This window comes from Dipodomys merriami, unplaced genomic scaffold (genome assembly GCF_024711535.1).
Source record: "Dipodomys merriami isolate MVZ:Mamm:240054 unplaced genomic scaffold, mDipMer1.0.p SCAF_9, whole genome shotgun sequence".
In the NCBI taxonomy this organism is placed as follows: domain Eukaryota; kingdom Metazoa; phylum Chordata; class Mammalia; order Rodentia; family Heteromyidae; genus Dipodomys; species Dipodomys merriami.
In genome coordinates this window covers 18,690,573-18,708,132 of record NW_027206512.1, presented here as the reverse complement: position 1 = coordinate 18,708,132, position 17,560 = coordinate 18,690,573, and the positions used below count along the sequence as shown (strand labels likewise).

The 17,560-nt window shown below is 41.9% G+C and overlaps 1 protein-coding gene across 2 annotated transcripts in view; it reads left to right on the top strand.

Annotated features, from left to right (window-relative positions):
• The window catches only part of Fras1 (Fraser extracellular matrix complex subunit 1), a 442,940-nt gene that overhangs the window by 365,609 nt on the left and 59,771 nt on the right, over nt 1-17,560 (top strand). Inside the window, exons 48-52 of one of the 2 annotated variants that reach the window (XM_070012596.1) lie at nt 8,216-8,340; nt 8,598-8,738; nt 10,549-10,776; nt 14,000-14,113; nt 16,433-16,583. In XM_070012596.1, the coding sequence (XP_069868697.1) occupies nt 8,216-8,340; nt 8,598-8,738; nt 10,549-10,776; nt 14,000-14,113; nt 16,433-16,583 (759 nt within the window). The remainder of the gene's footprint in view (nt 1-8,215; nt 8,341-8,597; nt 8,739-10,548; nt 10,777-13,999; nt 14,114-16,432; nt 16,584-17,560) is intronic. The other variant, XM_070012597.1, reaches the window with a different exon arrangement.

Sequence of the window (17,560 nt, the reverse complement as noted above, 5' to 3'; positions counted from 1 at the left end):
CATTTTCATTTGTATTCCCAATAGAGCATGTCTGATATCAGCCTACCTCCATTAGTCAATAAACCACGCAACTCCTGATGCCAGTGTGGTGTCAGGAAGGGTAGCTTCTATTTCTGGAACACTTTGAGGAGTACCCATGTTGGATTCCCCTTTGCCAGTTCAACACACCTTCCTCCACAGTAGAAGTGATATGACTTTGTGACTAGATCAAGAAAAGTCCCTGATAATCTCTCCAAATTTCTTAAGCTTGTTTAGGAACCTACTAAAGGATCCTCTGCTGAGAGCACCACTGCTGTGGCACCTTCTGACCTCATTAGTTCCAAATACTCTTCAGGCCACCAGAAACCAAACCTGAGCATCAGGTAAACTTTCCAGATGAGGACAACGTGCTTAGCAAATACAGACACTGTTGAACTCCTGGACCACAGGGGCCTACCAAGAACACAGCAGAAGCAGGACTTCCTGTCTGTGAGCTACCAAAGCTTCATTCTGTTTGAAGAAAAATGTTACTGGTGATGCTTCACTCCCCTTAGCTTCTGGGAGTTGTTGGTGAAAGATTTATTTTCCCCACTGTTGGGAGAACTTAGGGCAAGCTCGTGTACTTTCCTACCAGTCTGTAAGGCCTATATTCCCTCAAAAACTACCTTGCTCTTAACCCTCAAAATCAAAATCTTAAACCCTCAACACATTGAATATCCTTTTATCACCTATTTCCTAACAATCACAAGTCTTATCCATGAAAGTGAGGGCCTTCTGGAGGAGCCTAGAAGTCCTAAGTCCTGAAATCTCTGTTTCAAACTCCCACGGAATTGTCTTCTGCTAACAGTTTAACTTAGCCAGGTGCAGCTCAACATTCCCACTGTTGACTTTCTACATGTCACCTTGTCTTCCCTTCTTGACAGAGTCAGATTAAACCTTCTAAAAACATGAACTACCTTTCAGACAAGCATCTCTTCCCTTCCCCTGACTCAACTCGTGTATGTGACTCTAGGCCTCTTAAATTCACTTCTGAAAATCCTTGGGGAAGCGGACATTTTGCCTCACAGTATTAATATCTCCTGAGCCAGATTTCAGTATGGAGTACCAGTGTCATGAGAACCTATGTGGCTCACCCAGCTGACACTGAACTTGGGAAATGCCCAGTCAGAAGTCAACCTGAAGATCCTAGGGCTGGGCTGTTGGCTTTGACTTGGCTGCCCCAGTGAGTCAGATTGTCCTGGAGTTGAGGTTGCTTGCTGGGCAGTGAGGGCTGGTAGGCAGATTAAATTCAATGGTGAGAAGTACACCATTTAGATTTCCCATCACTCACTGATTTTATGTTTTTGTGGGGGCTGTTCTGCGTATGATATCTTCAGATATAACAAAATTGCATCAAGACCTCTCTCAGCCACTCTCTACTCATGACTGTTCAATTAGGCAATTTACTAAATATCATAAGCATTTTCACTCACCAGATATGAATAGCTCTCTGATCAGTCTGCCCATTTGATTTTAAAACGCTGCAGAATTCATGTGTTATAGACATGACCATCAATGCACATATCAAGTAAGATCAGACACTTGGTCTTTTTGTCATCACCCCTTTCATTTGTAACCCTGAGATAGCTATACTGTTCCAGTTTTAGAGCTTTCAAAGAACAATATAAGATAAAGGAAAAGCTTTGTGCTAGATGGCTCACTCTGGTTTATGTAACTCATAAATAGCAGAAAGGAAACATTAAAGAAACCAAAGCAGGTTTTCTGATTGTTCTTCTACCTTTCTATTGTGTCAATGGTTCTCTGACTTGTCTGAGCATTAAAGTCACTGAGAATGTGTTTAGAAAAAAATGGAAGTCTCTAAGGAATGAGTCTTGGACATGGTGTCTTTTGAACGCACCTGTATTGGTGCATTTTTATGTTGCTGAAACAAAGTGCCTGAGGCTGGTAGCTTATAAAGAAAATAGGTTTATGTAACTCACAGTTTGGGAGACTACAGCTTGAGATTGGGCATCTCCATCTGCTCAGCTTCTGATGAAGACCTCTTTGACACTGTCACAATTTGCTAGATGGCAGCATATTGAGAGCACGTGTGAGAGTAAGCCAAGGTGAGACAGGAAGCCAGGACTGGGAGGAGATAGTCTTACTCTTTTTTTCTTTTAATCTGTTCTTATAGGACCTAACTCACTCTACAAAGCCAGCATTCATCCCTAGGGTCATATCCCCAAGACCAGTCACCTTCCAGCAGGTCCCATTTCTTAATGGTCCCCCTACTTCTTAATACCACCGTATCAGGGACTAAGATTCCAACACATGAAAATGATGTGGGACCTCCTCAAGCCCTAGCCAAAGCAGAGCACACACCTGTACCACTGACCACAGACTGGCTAGGAATTATCCCTATGGAACTGGACCATAATAGAAGAGCACTGTACCCCTCTTGCCTCCCTTCAGAAGTATCCATTGAGTACTACAAGAGAAATACATGTTTGGGAAATAAGGAAAATAATGTGTTTCTATAGCTGTGACAACATATGACAGCAGACACTGATTCCACCCATGAGAGGAGCTGTTGGTCCGGGAGGACTTCTCAAGGGTGATGTTGTACCAAAGGTTATTCCAACAAAAACCGGATGAACAAAGGACAAGGGGGAACCTATGCAACAGCGATACTCACAAGATAATATATTGGAAATGGTCTGTACAACTTGGGCAGGGGGAAAGTTAGAGGGAAGGAAAGAGGGAGAAAAATGAGGGAAGGGGTAACAAGTTAGATGAGAAATGTAATCACTACCTTACTTATGTAACTGTAACTCCTCTGAACATCTCCTTGACAATAAGACTTTTTCAAATACAGTGGAAAGAAACACACAAAACGATGACCCCATTGTTGGCATGAGTTCTCCCCAGAGCTGCTGTAAATTAAAACCATAGACCAGCAGCTTCTCATAACTTTGTAGCCGGAAGTGGAGTTGGTTCAGCAAGATCTGCCTACACCTCTCTCCTTGTCTTGTAGATGGTCACGTTCGTGTTCACATGGTGTGTGGTGATCTCCCCTATACTGTGTTCACATTTCCCATGCGTATGATATTAGCATATCCCACATTGCATTAGGGCCCACCATAATGACCCTATGTGGTCTCATTGTATCCACAAGGATTCTGATTTCCAAGTAAGATCACATTCTGGGGTCCACAGAATTGGGACTTCAACAAGAGAATGTGCAATTCAGTCCAGCACAAGAGGCCAGGGAGGAAATGTGAATCAGGAAAGCAGAGGCCACACAGTATGAATTGCTCGGGTGAGGCAGAGTGACAGGCAGCCTAGTGCACAGCTGTGGTGAAAGCAGGCAGCCAGGGCACCACCTTCTATTCTGTTAAGATGCTTTCTTCCCGCCCCACTTGCCTGACCTGGACTGTACTTTCTCTAATGTGCAAGCCTTCTAGGGGAATTGAAAAAACTGACAGGGTTAATGTGGGTCTCTGTAATACTGCCTGCTACTTAGTTTAGCCAGCAGGTTGGTGACTGAAAACTCTTTCCATGGGATTAAAAGCCTTCAAAAATTTTAAACAACAACTCCCTGCTGTGACAGCCAGTAAGGGGAACATGTTATTAGAAACATCATCTAGCTAGCAAGAGGGTACCCAATTAGCAAAGGGTAAAATTTTAAAAGTGAAAAGTATATAGGGATTGAAAATACGTCCTCTCTGAGCCTCTTAGAGGCTATAGGAGCTGAACCAAATACACCCACTAACTGTGGTTGGAGCACTTGCCAACTACCAGGCACTATTCAAGGTATGATCCTAGACTAGTGTGAAGGGCCTCAGGCATGCAAGGCAAGTGCTCTACCACTGAGCCACCTTCCCAGCCCTGCTTCCTTTATTTTATTAAAGAATGAGATCCTTCCAATCCAGGAGCATGGGAGGTTTTTCCACTTTCTAAGTTCTGCTTTGATTTTCTTTTTCAGCTTTTTAAAGTTTTCATCATAGAGGTTCTTCACATCTCTGGTTACATTAATTACTAGGTATTTTACTTTTTGTGGGGCTATTACAAATGGAGTTGCTTTCCTGATTTCAGCCGTGCTCTCATTGTTGGCATACAGAAAAGCCTTTGGTTTTTGACCGTTAATTTTATACCCTGCTACTTTGCCAAAGTTTCAAATCAGCTCGAGTAATTTAGGAGTGGAGTCTGTGGGATTCTTTTTTTTAATTGTGAAAATACCATACAGAGGGGTTACAATTACATGGGCAAGGTAATGAGTACATTTCTTATCAAGCCTTGTTGCCTCCTCCTTTGTTTCCCCTTCCCATACCTTCCCATCTTCCCCCACTCCCCCACCCCCCTGCCTTCTACCCCCTCTACAACCTCCCCCCACCCCCCCCCCGCTAAAGTTGTAAAGTTTGTTTTTCGACATGACTTGTACATCTCATTGTTGCAATGGGTCCACCAGTTTCCCTATTTAAACGATTTGTTTTTGCCCTTCCCTTCCACAAATTATACCAACATCAAATACAGTGAAAGCAGGGGTTATACCGTGGGGGAGTCCGTGGGTTTCTTTAAATACATGATAATGTCATCTGCAAAGAGGGAGAGTTTTACTTCACCTTTCCCTATTTGGATCCCTTTTATGTTTGCATCTTGTCTTGTTGCTGTAGCTAGGCATTCTAATACTAAATTGAAGAAAAGTGGAGAGAGTAGACATCCTTGTCTCATTCCTGAGTTTAAAGGAAATGGCTTTAGTGTTTTACCATTAAGTATAATGCTGGCTGTAGGTGTGTCATATACAGCCTTTATTGTATTGAGGAATGTTCGATGGGTTCCTAATTTTTTCAGAGCTTTCCAACTATGTTGCAGCATTATTTACCATAGCTAAGATATGGAACCAACCCAGATGCCCCTCAGTAGATGAATGCACCAAGAAAATGTGATACACACACACACACACACACACACACACACACACACACACACACACACACACACACACACACACACACACACACACACACATATGAATTCTATGCCTCCATCAGAAAGAATGACATCACCCCATTTGTTAGGAAATGAAAAGACTTGGAAAAAATAATATTAAATGAAGTAAGCCAAGCCCAAAGAAACATAAGTACCATGGTTTCCCTTATTTTCAATAACTAGTATATGTCTGGGACATGCAGAAAAGGTCAGATAAGATGATGTTAAGTGAAATGAACCCCAAGACAGGGAAACAAGTGGTTTTTTTCTTGCTTGCTATTGTTTCCAATGTATTTATAAGGTGATATTTTTGTGGCTTTGTATGTCCCTCCCCCACAGTATAACCCATTTTCACTGTATTTGATGTTGGTATAATTTGGGGAGGGGAAGGGAAAAAGCAAAATGTTTAAGTAGGGATACATGTTGACCCACTGCAACAATGAGATGTACAAGACACTATGTTGAAATACAAACATTACAATTTAGGAGGGTAGGGGGGAGAGGGCAGGGGGGAGTTAGTTGAAGAGGTGGGAGGGAAGGGATGATAGGGGAAAAACAAAGGAGAAGGTAATAATGCTTGATAAGAAATGTATTCATTACTTTGCTTATGTAACTGTAACCCCTCTGTACAGTATTTTTCACAATAAAAATCTTATTGAAAAAAAAAGTGAGGTTAGGATATTGATGGGTATTGCATTGAATTTGTAGATAGCCTTTTGCAGTATTGCCATTTTCACAATGTTAATCCTCCCAATCCAGGAGCATGGGAGGTTTTTCCACTTCCTTAGTTCTGCTTTAATTTCCTTTTCAGGTTTTTAAAGTTTTCATCATAGAGGTCCTTCACTTCTCTAGTTACATTAATTCCTAGGTATTTTATTTTTTTGTGGGGCTATTACAAAAAGAGTTGCTTTCTTGATTTCAGCCTCACTCTTCTCATTATTGGCATACAAAAAAGCCATTGATTTTTTTTAGGGTTAATTTTATACCCTGCTGCTTTGTCAAAAATTTCAGATCAGCTCGACTAACTTAGGAGTGGAGTCTGCGGGATTCTTTAAATACAGGATCATGTAATCTGCAATATGGTTTTATTTCTATAAAAGAGATAATGCCAGGTAATCCATAAGTAAAATAAGCAGTTCATTTGTATCTTTGAGATAGGGTACGGTGTAGAGACTTGAAGGATTACAAAGTTCAATTGGAAAGTTTTAGCAAGATGGTTACATTCACTATTTAGATTGACATGTGCAATTTGTTGTATATCATTTTTATCAATAAAATTATTTAAATTACCAATGAAATAATTTAATTGATAAAAATTATAAAATGAAAAATTGGATTAATTACAGATCCTCATTTCCAAGAAGGCATAATCTTAATCACTCATAATCAGACCATGATCTCTACAGAGGGATCAGTGAATTAGGTGACCAGTTGATTATGGGGATCCAGACAGTTATTTTTATGTGGCCTGTGAGAATGGATTCACAGTAAGGGAAAAGATTTAAATTCCTCAGTGCAACTAGTCTGAAGTTATTAAAATTTTAAAGAATGGTATGGATTTCTGTCCAGAACCACAAGACAAAGCTATAAGACAGAGGGCTACATTTCTTGCCTGTCAAGAGCTGATGTAGCAAGTACAGAAATATAAAATGCCTCATCGGAAAATTAATGCCCCAATAGTTAGAAGGCTATTGTATCTGGATGACACATTTCAGATGATAAAGAGAGATGCAAATGTAAAACCTATGGGTTGATATTCTTTTTTGATTTGGAAGGTAAGGTAGTAATTCTGAAATCATACTTCAATAGATTAGAGTCACTGTCTTTTTTAATTTAAAAAAAAAGCCCAGCTGGGTTTTTCCAGGATTAACTATGAAAAATAATTAACCCCAGGAAGCAGCAAATGAATTTCAGGACCATACAAAAGGACTCAATTGGATGGATTAGCATCCTAACACCCAGAATCAGAAAGAGGAAGTTTTTGATCTCAGAGACAAGATTAAAGGTATGATTTTGTTTCCATCTTGACTGGCACCAGAGCATGAGGCCCCGTAGCCCTAAGAGAGAAGAAGCAAGGAATTAGGGCTCTTGGATAAATGATGTTAGGCATTTTGAAGCAGAGATGTACATTGGTGGGTTATGTTTTCATTTAAAGTTGCTTTATTTTTTTTCTTACTTTTAAAATGATGCTGGAAAACAACATGTTTTTATTTCTCTCTTGTGTTGTTAAACGATGTTGCTTTTTTCTAGGTCATCTCCTGTTTGATATAGAGTAATTGCTCAAGCTCCACAGTCATGCAACAGGTTTTGTTACTGCCTGATGAGCTAAAATGGTATATGAGAAGGGAGGACCAGAGTTGAAGGAGATCTTGAAAGATTTTCAGTAAAATTAAGGAAGCCAACGATCACAGTCACACAGAAGAGACTATGTATAGCCAGTGAAGACTAAATATTAAGACAGGTTTTCTGAGAGGAATGTGAATTGATGGAAATGTCAGACTTAAGAGAGTATAAGGTTTGATTATGTGAAATCTGACAAAGGAACCATGTTTTCCCCTATATGTGGAAGCTAGATTTAGCTTACAAACTCTTAAGTAAGTATGTTGGATGGTATGCAAGTATTTACAAGTGTATTAACTGAAATATGGTAGATTCAAGGGAGATCTCAAATAGTATAAATCCTTAGAAAGCCAAAATCAAAGCTCAGCAAGCTCAGGAAGCAGGGGTGAGGTGGGGTCAAAGGGAAAGGGGTGGAGGAATGAAGAAGAGAAGAGAGAGGAAATGCAGACAAGAATCCAATGTATATCCTACAAAATTAAGAAGAGGGAGGAAAGTGGTGGGGAAGAGAGGATTGAGTGAGAATGTTGAAAGGAGTAACACTGATCAGGATATATGGTATTCATAAACTGCTTTGTTGAATGACAATTCCTTTGTACAACTACTTAAAAATAATTTTTAAAGTAATGAAATACAAAAATGAGTACAAGGCAATGGCTTCAGCTCTCACAGATTTCATCTACAACATAAGCCCCATCAGAACGGAGAAGAGCATTTACTGAATACAGTAGATGCTGGTGATAAAGTTAGCAGGTGCTTCTCCAAGAGAGATGCTATTCAAGAAAACAAAGCCCACCAACAATGCAACCACAAGTCTTCTAGGGCACAACAGGGATCTCAGGTGAACAACTGAGAGGACATTTCCATGGCCTCCCGGGTTTGGCTGCCATTTTGACATCCTTCCTGTTTCTCTCTCACTCTCTTTCACTAGGTATCCATATTAGTTCCTTCACTCAGGCTGACCTGACTTCACGTAATGTTCAATATGTCCATACTAGTGAGATGGAGACACACGTGGATGCCTTCAGCTTTGTGCTGTCTGATGGAGTTCATGAGGTAGATGAGACTTATAGCCTTGAGTGGGTATTGGTTCGGTGGTGTCCTCTATGTGGAGTGGGAAAAGAGACTGGTAATATGAATGCATCGTTCTCCTGTGCTCTCAACCAAAATGCGGGGATCAGCCTCTGAGAGCCACCTGGGCTAACGTCTAAGAGTGCTCCTTAGGCCTTCCCCACACCTGGGTCAACTCACAGGAACAAGTCATCTTTGGATGGTGTTGGAGACAGGTATCCCACCTCACTTTGCCATCCTAGGTGACCCAGACCTTCCACATCACCCTTCGCCCTGTGGATGATTCGCTGCCCGTCTTGCAGAACTGGGGGATGCGGGTCCAGGAGGGCATGAGGAAGACGATCACGGAGTTTGAGCTCAAGGCATTGGATTCAGACACAGAGGTGAGAGAGCGTTCCTGGGGCTCGCTGCCTAAGGGAGAAGCAGATCTGGTGGTAATTGTTGCTGTGCTTCCTATGGGCTGGGTACAGTGATCTGGCCAAGCAGCCTTCTTGCAAGCTGTGAAAGCCGCAGATTCCATGGTCTTCTGAGAATGAAAAATGAATCCATTACATATCGAGTTGCTTTACAACACTTCCTGAAACCCTAATGCATTCATTTTCTTTTCTGTTTATATGTAACATGGTTTTTTTGTTTGATACTTAAAAACTCAGGTAAATAATGTTTTATCCAGCACCATCAAAGACTAGACTCCTTCATAGAGTGAAACAGGGCATGCGTCAGCTGTCCCTGAGCTTTTTTGCTTAAGGCTAGCACTGTACCAGTTGAGCCACAGCTCCGCTTCTGAATTTTTGCTGGTTAATTGGAGATAAAAGTCTCATAGATTCTTCTGCCTGCATGGACTGCCTTTGAACCACAATCCTCAGATCTCAGCCTCCTGAGGAGCTAGAAGTACAAGCATGAGCCACCACAGCCTGATTCAAAGTCAGCCTCCTTACATCTACACAGGAGTTATGCTGCATGAAGCAGAAACACCTACCAATTACTTCTTTCCCTTCTAACCCTCATTTGCTCATTCATTTATTCATTCTTTCATTATGTGTTTATTACCCAGTAGGCTCTAAACTCTGTTCCAAATGCTAAAGGCAGAAATGCTAAAGTCTCAAGTGGTAGATCTCCAGCCTTGAGTCAAAAAGCCCAGCAAGAATGTGAAGCCCTGAGTTCAAGCCCCATCACCAGCACAAAATTACAAACAAACATACATACATATATACATACATACATACATAGTAAAGACAACATTTAGTTGGAGGAAAAAACAGTAAGTAAGAAAGCAGATCATATGAGGTATGATTAGCATTATGAAGGGGAAAAAAGTGATAACTAAGAGGTATCCTTTCTTAAGGTTTTTTGTTTAATGACAAAGGGTGTCACTTTGTAACCCAAGCTGGCCTTGAATCTTAAGTCTCCTGTCTCGGTTTCCTCAGTACTGGAATTTTAGGGCTACACTGCCACACCAGCTAGGTTGTGCTATTTTAGACAGAAGGCTCCTCTGTGGAAGTCATGTTGGAGCAGAGAGGGAGACGATATCCTTAAGTCAAAGAACAAGCTATGCATTACCTGGAGAATTCAGTCTTCAGGCAGAGGCAGCTCAAGTAATCTTGGATCCTGATAACTGCAACAAAGATTACAAGAAGCCAAGAAGCTGGAACTCAGTGGACCAGAGAGGAATCAGAACCAGGTGACACAGAGCCCTGTTGGCCCAGATCAGGACTTTACTAAGTCAATGGGAACCACTGACAAGACCTGAGCACAATTTATGCCTTTCCTTTTTCAGGTCACTTTAGAAGCAGCAGTTAGAAATGAGACCTTAGCTTCTCTTCTGATGCTTATGGGATTCTGGGATTCTGTAGATAAGAATTTTGAAAAGTAAGGGATATAAGTTGAGAAGAAATGGATGCTTCTTTAAAGTATCACTTTCTGACACCTTGGTGGAGGTTTAATAGCAAGTCTCCCTAATACCTGAAGAGAACAAATCTAAATGTTCAGCGTTATATGTTGAAGGCACCGAAATGTAAGTCCAAGGGTAGTAAAGATCATTCCCTTCTTTAGCTTTGTCTTTTGGTATTTCTAAAGAAAATTCAGCCCTTGCTTAATAAGGATAGGTTCTGTTCCTCTTGGCCACTGGCTGGCCACCACTCACTCAGTTGGTTTCTATTATGACCTTCCCTCCTGCTTGTTCCTTCTGGACAGGCGGACTCCATCACATTCACCATCTTGCAGTCCCCACGCTATGGCACCATCGACAAAACCACCAGGGGGCAGCATTTCCATCTCACCTCCACCTTCACCATGGAAGATATCTATCAGAACCGTGTCAGCTATAGCCATGATGGCAGCAACACCCTTAAAGACTGGTTCACCTTCACTGTTTCTGATGGGACCAACCCCTTCTTCATCACTGAGGAAGGAGGAAAAGAGGTGAGGGGCAAAAAGGAAGGAGAAGGCCTATCTCTGTGTGCTGGAGACACAACATGGATCTTTGCATAGCATTAACTTCTTCTTTTGTTAACTTACTGGTATATTGGCCTTAGGCCAATCACATGTCTGAGACTCACCTTTTTATCTGCCCAAGAAACACTGAAGTCATTGCCAGCTGCAAATGCTTAGTCTGAGGATCAAAGGAAGTAATCCTTACAAAGTAAATAGTGAACCCCCAATAAAAGAGGATAATTGTGCTAATATTATTTTTACTTTCTTTTGCTTACCCATCACTCCTTGAATTTTTTTCTCTCATCCAGTCTTTCTCTTTTTGGGTTAAGAACCCTCATTCCAACCACAGATTCCCAGGCTTTACAAAGTAACCATGGAAGCTATAACTCCCTGGCTTATGCCTGTATTCCTAATTACTGAGAACATAGGATGGAGGTTTGAAGCCAGCCTGGGCAGTAAAGTCCATGAGATTTATCTCCAATTAACTACCAAAAAGCTGGAAGTAGAGCTGTGGGTCAAGTGGTAGAGTGTCAGCCTAGAGCAAAAAAGCTAATTAAACAATGCCCAGGTCCTAAGCACAAACCTCAGTACTGACTCTCTCTCTCTCTGTCTCTGTCTCTCTCCCTCTCCCTCTCCCTCTCTCTCTCTCTCTCTCTCTCTCTCTCTCTCTCTCTCTCTCTCTCTCTCTCTCTCTCTCTCTCTCTCTCACACACACACACACACACACACACACACACACAAATACACACACACAGTCTCTGTCTCTGTCTCTCTCACACACATACACACACACTGTCTCTGTCTCTCTGTCTCTCTTTCTCTCTCTCTCTCTCTCTCTCATACACACACACACACACACATACACATTAGAAAATAAAAAAACAAAGCCAGTGGTTAAGTTCTTGGTTTTTGTGTCCAAGAGACTGGCTCTATCGCATACAAGCTTAGCACCTTTGTACATCATTTCACCTTTTCAAGCCTCCACTTCACTACTTGTAGAACAGAGGTGTTATCTGCCTTCCTATGTTCATCAAACCTTGGGCACAAGGGAACTAGCAGCTTATCTATAGCTGTCATCATGGTTGTCATCATTTTAGGACCAGCTTGTGCAGCCAGTAACTCTTTTCTCTGGAGATTATGCAACTGCCAAGCTCTGCTTCCTAAAAGAATGAGTCCTTCAAAGAATGAGTCCGTTCTGCTCTGCAGACATCTAGTACAAAGTAAGATTTCCTATCCAGTGTCTTCCCCACCATTTTTCTAATCCCTCCTTTTTTTTGTCAGTCATGGGGCTTGAACTCAGGGCCTAGGTGCTATCCCTGAGCTTTTGCACTCAAGACTAGTACTCTACCACTTTGAGCCACAGCACCACCTCTGGTTTTCTGGTGGTTAACTGGAGATAAGTATCTGATAGACTTTCCTGCCAGCGCTGGCTTCAAACTGTGATCCTCAGATCTCAGCCTCCTGAGTAGCCAGGATTACATGTGTGAGCCACCAGTGCCTGGCTTCCCTCCATTCTTTGGCAGTCTTTTGAGTGCCATAAACCTCCCCTGCACCACTAATGAAGTAGGCCCAGGATGCTTCTATTTCCCCTGCATCTTGGGCCTTAAGCAGCTTTAGTGAGCAGCTTGCTCACCCCCTAGGATTCCTCCAGGATCAGAAGTTCCACACTCAGCGGGCAGGACTATCAGCTCTATACCAATAGTGATTTTTTTTCCTGGAAAGCAGGTCTTCCCATGTGCTTCAGAGACATCAGAAGGTCATCTTCAGCAAACAATCCGGCATATCCATGGGTGGCTCTTGGGACGTCCCTACCTTGTCTTACTCTGTAGAACTGCCTAGCAGCCTAGCACTGTTTGGTTTTTTTCTCTCCCACTATAGTTGCTTCTCTGTTAGTTTGACATTCAAGAGAAAAATAAAAGGTTTGAAGATATATGAGCCAAAAGGCTTCCCCTCTTATAAACATAAAGGATCAGAGCAGATCTTCTGAGGGATAGTGTGATAGTGTCAGTGCAAAAATGGAAAAGATTTAGAAGCTGGATTGTAGGAGGTTGAAAAACCAGTATCTTTCTGCCATGAGCTCCTGCTTCTTGTATCACTTAGGATCAGTGAGGTATTAGAGCAGATGAACTTTTATGTGTATATATTGCGTGTCTGTGTGTGCATGCGCGCGCGCACACACACACACACACACACACACACACACGGAATGAATGTCCCTTCACCATGCTCACAAATGCTTTGGTTGTTGATTTCTACTGCTCCTTACCTCCACAGAGATAGCTATTCCTCACAACAAAGAACAAAAACAGGGAAAGAAAAGGATAAAACAACATCTCTTCCTATAGAAACTTCTTTTCATGCCTGATCTAATCCCACCTGAGACTTTGACATAAACAAATTAATGATGATTTTTGGCAGCCTCTCATGAAAATTTTAACAAAGGCTATTGAAAGAAAAATACCCAGTGGATTGTTTCCTCTTAGGTAATATTAACTTCCACTAAAGAAGGCATAAGTGTAGTTAGTCAAGTATGGTAATGCATACCTGTAGTCTCAAGCTGCTCAGGAAGCTGAAGTGGAGAAGTCACTTGAACTCAGCCTTGGAAAATCTTGAGGCCAGCCTAAGAAATTTAGCAAGATTCTATCTTTTAAAAAAATCCTATACCAGGCACCATGGCTATTGCTAATAATTTCAGCTACTTGGGAGGTAGATATGGGGAGGATTGTTGTCCTAAGTCTCATTCAGGCAAAAAGTAAACAAAAGCTCATTTCAGGATACAAGCTAGGATTGGTAGTCTATAACTATGATTCCAGCTGAACAGGAGGCATAAGTAGGTGGATCATAGGTCAGGCTCAGCAAAAAGTAAGATTCTACAATAACTCAGGAAGAATGACCGAAGTGCTAGAGTGTTTATAAAACAAGAAAAGTTCAAACTCCAGCATTGTATATATACACACAAGGCACAAACGGGTGAAAACCAGCTTTCACAGCAGTTGAAATTCCAGCCAGAGTGCCACTTTGTAGCTTGCTTCTCTGCATCAGCCTTACCCTTTAGGCCCCACGCCTGATGGGAAGGGATGGAGCTGGTGCTGTGGTCCACTCTTCATCTGGAAGTGTCCACAGATTTCAGGGGTTCCAGGTTTGGAGGTCCTGGAACCAACATCCTTTTGAGGTGTGGATGATGAGATTTCTTTTGTGGCCTCTCCCGCAGATTATGACTGCAGCACCTCAGCAGTTCCAAGTGGATATCCTCCCAGTAGATGACAGCACCCCTAGAATTGTCACCAACCTGGGGCTTCAATGGCTGGAGTATATAGATGGCAAGGTAAGGTCGGAGCCATCGGCTACCTCTTACTACTCACCCTGGGCGAAGTCCTCGGGAGTGACAATAACTTAGGGGTAGAGTTCCAGTTCAACTCTTAAGCATAAGGCTCCCTACTTAAGCTAATTTTCCTAAGATTAAGAGTGTGGTTAGGCTTCATTATGGTCAAGTGCAATGACTCAGGTTTGTGACAGTGGAAAGCAGAGATTGGAGGAGCACGATTTGAAGCCAGCCAGTTCTGACTCCCCCTCCACCCCCCCAAAAAAAAATACAAGTTAGCAAGATCGCTAATGCAAAAACAGCCAGAGCCCTGGCTCAAGTGGTAGAATGCCTGCCTAAGTACAAGGCCCTGAATTCCAACTTCAGTACCTCCAGAAAAGAAAAGAGTATGTAGGATTGGTTAAGAGTGTGTTTTGTTTAATATGCTCTTACAGATAGAACTCTGACTTTGTTTCTCATGAATGGTGTAGAAGGACTTACAGAAAGAACTCTGACTTTGTTTCTCGTGAATGGTGTGGAAGGACTGTGCCGTGCTCTGTCATCACTAGGTGGTTGCTAATGACAACATGGCCAGGTTTCCTCAGAAATTCCTTCATCTTGCACCCATGGAAAGGGTAAAGCACAGAATTAAAGGGCAGTGAGCTTCATTTTAAGCAAGTGATAGAGAAATTGAACATGTCACTTGCACTTAGTATCTAGTAGCAAGAAGTGAGTCAGGTGGCCCGTGACGTTCCGTCGAAGGCTGGGAAACTGTGTGTCTCTAAGCTTTGCAGGCAGGGGTTCAGCGAAACTTTGTTGACTAGAAGAAGGGAAGAATGGACTAAGAAACCTTAAGTGTTTGTAGGTGAATGTTTTTGGAGGAATTCTATTTTAAAAATCTATTTCTCTTCCTCCTAACCCAATTGAGTCACTAGCTAGTAAACAGGTAAATCCATATCCCCAACCAAGCAAGTGAACATTTCTTCATTTGAGTTCAAATCTGATTTCTTACTTTGGTGGGTAAAATTCTCCTAGGATGTGGTTTTTTGTTTTTTGTTTGTTTGGTTTTTTTTACATCTCTATGGAGTGGATTAGCTGCTTATATATGTAGCTGTTTTGTGCGGTATCCCATGGAACTGGTTCGGTCTCTTAAATGAAACAAAATTAGTGCAATTTTATCTTGTGCCCTATTTGATTTCTTTATTCAGAATGCTTCTTTTCTCATCATCCTTCAATTGGCTTTGTACTTCCCACTCCAAAGTCCCCAGTGACCAGGGGTATGGAGGCGTATGCCTGTTGGTCTCACCATTTGGGAGGTTGAGAAAAGAGGCTGTTGAATTAGAGGCCACCCTGGCCTACATGGGGAGATAATGTGTCAAAAATTAAATTAATAGTTGGATATTGGTAGTTCATGCCTATAATCCTACCTACTGAGGAGGCTGAGGTCTGAGCATCAAAATTCAGAGCTATCCTTGGCAGACAAATCTAAGAGACTCTTACCTCCAGTTAAACAGCAAACAACTAGAAGTTCAGGCATGCCTCAAGTGGTAGAAGACCAGCCATGAGCAGAAAAAACAAAAAACAAAAGAAGCAAGGGTATAAGGCTTGAGTTCAAGTCCCATTCTGGCACCTGCACACACACACACACACACACACACACACACACACACACACACACACACACGCATACTAAGTAAAATACAAGTCACCAATGACCTCTTTTTTGCCAAATCGAAGAATTGATTTTCTCTCCTTATTAAACCTAGTCACATTTAGTACAACTGATTGCCCTCTTTCTTTTCTCAGCCTTTTGTTCCCACTGTTTGTTGACTGGCTAAATGAGTGAGTCAACTAACACTTGGCTAGATATATTTGGGGAATATTGGGGTTCAATATATTTTTACCCTATTCAATTTCAGGCATTGCAGTTGACTCTCCAAAGCAATAAAATAACTGTCTTCTCAATACTGTATCGTTCTTTCAAAGTTCCAACCTTTCTAGTCCAAACAAATTCCACTGCCTCCAATCCCTTTGCTGACCTCCATGTGGAAATAATCTCTTCTTCTCTCCAAAAGGCTGCAAGACTCTTTTTATATCTCCATTATACCTCTTGCCTCTCTGACTTTGCTCACAGTCCTTTGCTTTCCAATCAAGTGTGAAAGCCTTGGGGGCCAAGGCTGGGATCCTCTCCATCTTTCCAGCCTCTCTTGTCCTGACAGTTTCCTGTGCAGTAAACGCACTTGGTAAATCATTGCTGAACTGAATTAAATCTGAGTCAGAGGGTCTTGTTCTTGCTTCTTAATTCCCACCTCAGGAATTAAATTTAATGGGTTTCTATTCCAGGCAACCAACCTGATCACTAAGAAGGAACTGCTGACCATGGACCCTGACACGGATGACCTGCATCTTGTCTATGAGATCACCATGGGCCCCAGGCACGGCTATGTGGAGAACAAGCTGCAGCCTGGCAAAGCCACTGCCACGTTCACCCAGGGTGGGCACTTCGGGGCTTAGAAATGGGAAAAACGTTCAAACACCACTCCTTTATCACTTCCGCTTTAAAACACACACACAGACATATACACGTACACAAATTGTTTAATATCTAGCCATCTGCCTTGTTCATTTCACTTTTGATTTTGTTCCTGTCCTCCCAACTATAAAAGAGACAAATCATCTTTACTTTGTATTTTGCTTTAGTTTGGCCCAGGTTTTTCTGGAAAAAGGTACATAGTACTTCTTGTTTTGTGTTTTTTTTTTAAACAAACATATAAAAGATCTGTGGCCTCCTGTGGTTTATTTATTTTGTCCTCTTTAAAAATACATTGCTGATGGGCTGGGAAGTTGGCTCAGTGGTAGAGCGCTTGCCTTGCATGCCTGAGGCCCTGGGTTCGATTCCTCAGCACCACATAAGCAAAAAAGAAAAAACCTGGAAGTGGCGCTGTGACTCAAGTGGTAGAGTGCTAGCCTTGAGCTGAAGAGCTGAGGGACAGTGCCCAGGCCCAGAGTTCAGGCCCCACGAACCCAAAAAAAATAAAAATAAAAAAAAAATACATTGCTTTGTTTTCTTAAAATCTTTTTTTTTTGTATTTATTTTTTATTGTCATTGTAGTGTTGATATACAGAGGGGCTACAGTTACATGAATCAGGGAATGAGTAATGAGAACAATTCTTTTTTTGTTGTTTCTTTTGTCAATGATGGGGCCTGAACTCTGGGGCCTGGACGCTGTCCCTCAGCTCTTCAGCTCAAGGCTAATGCTCTACCACAGTGCCACTTCTGGCTTTTTCTGCTTATGTGGTGCTTAGGAATCAAACCCAGAGCCTCATGCATGAGCCTACCACTGAACCACCTTCCCAGCCTTTCTTAAAATCTTTACCCAAGAAATTAAAGTCAACATGAATTCTTAAAATCTTTAGTCAAAAACTTAAAGTCAACATGTATAGGTTGCTCAACAGAAATATTTTCCTGTC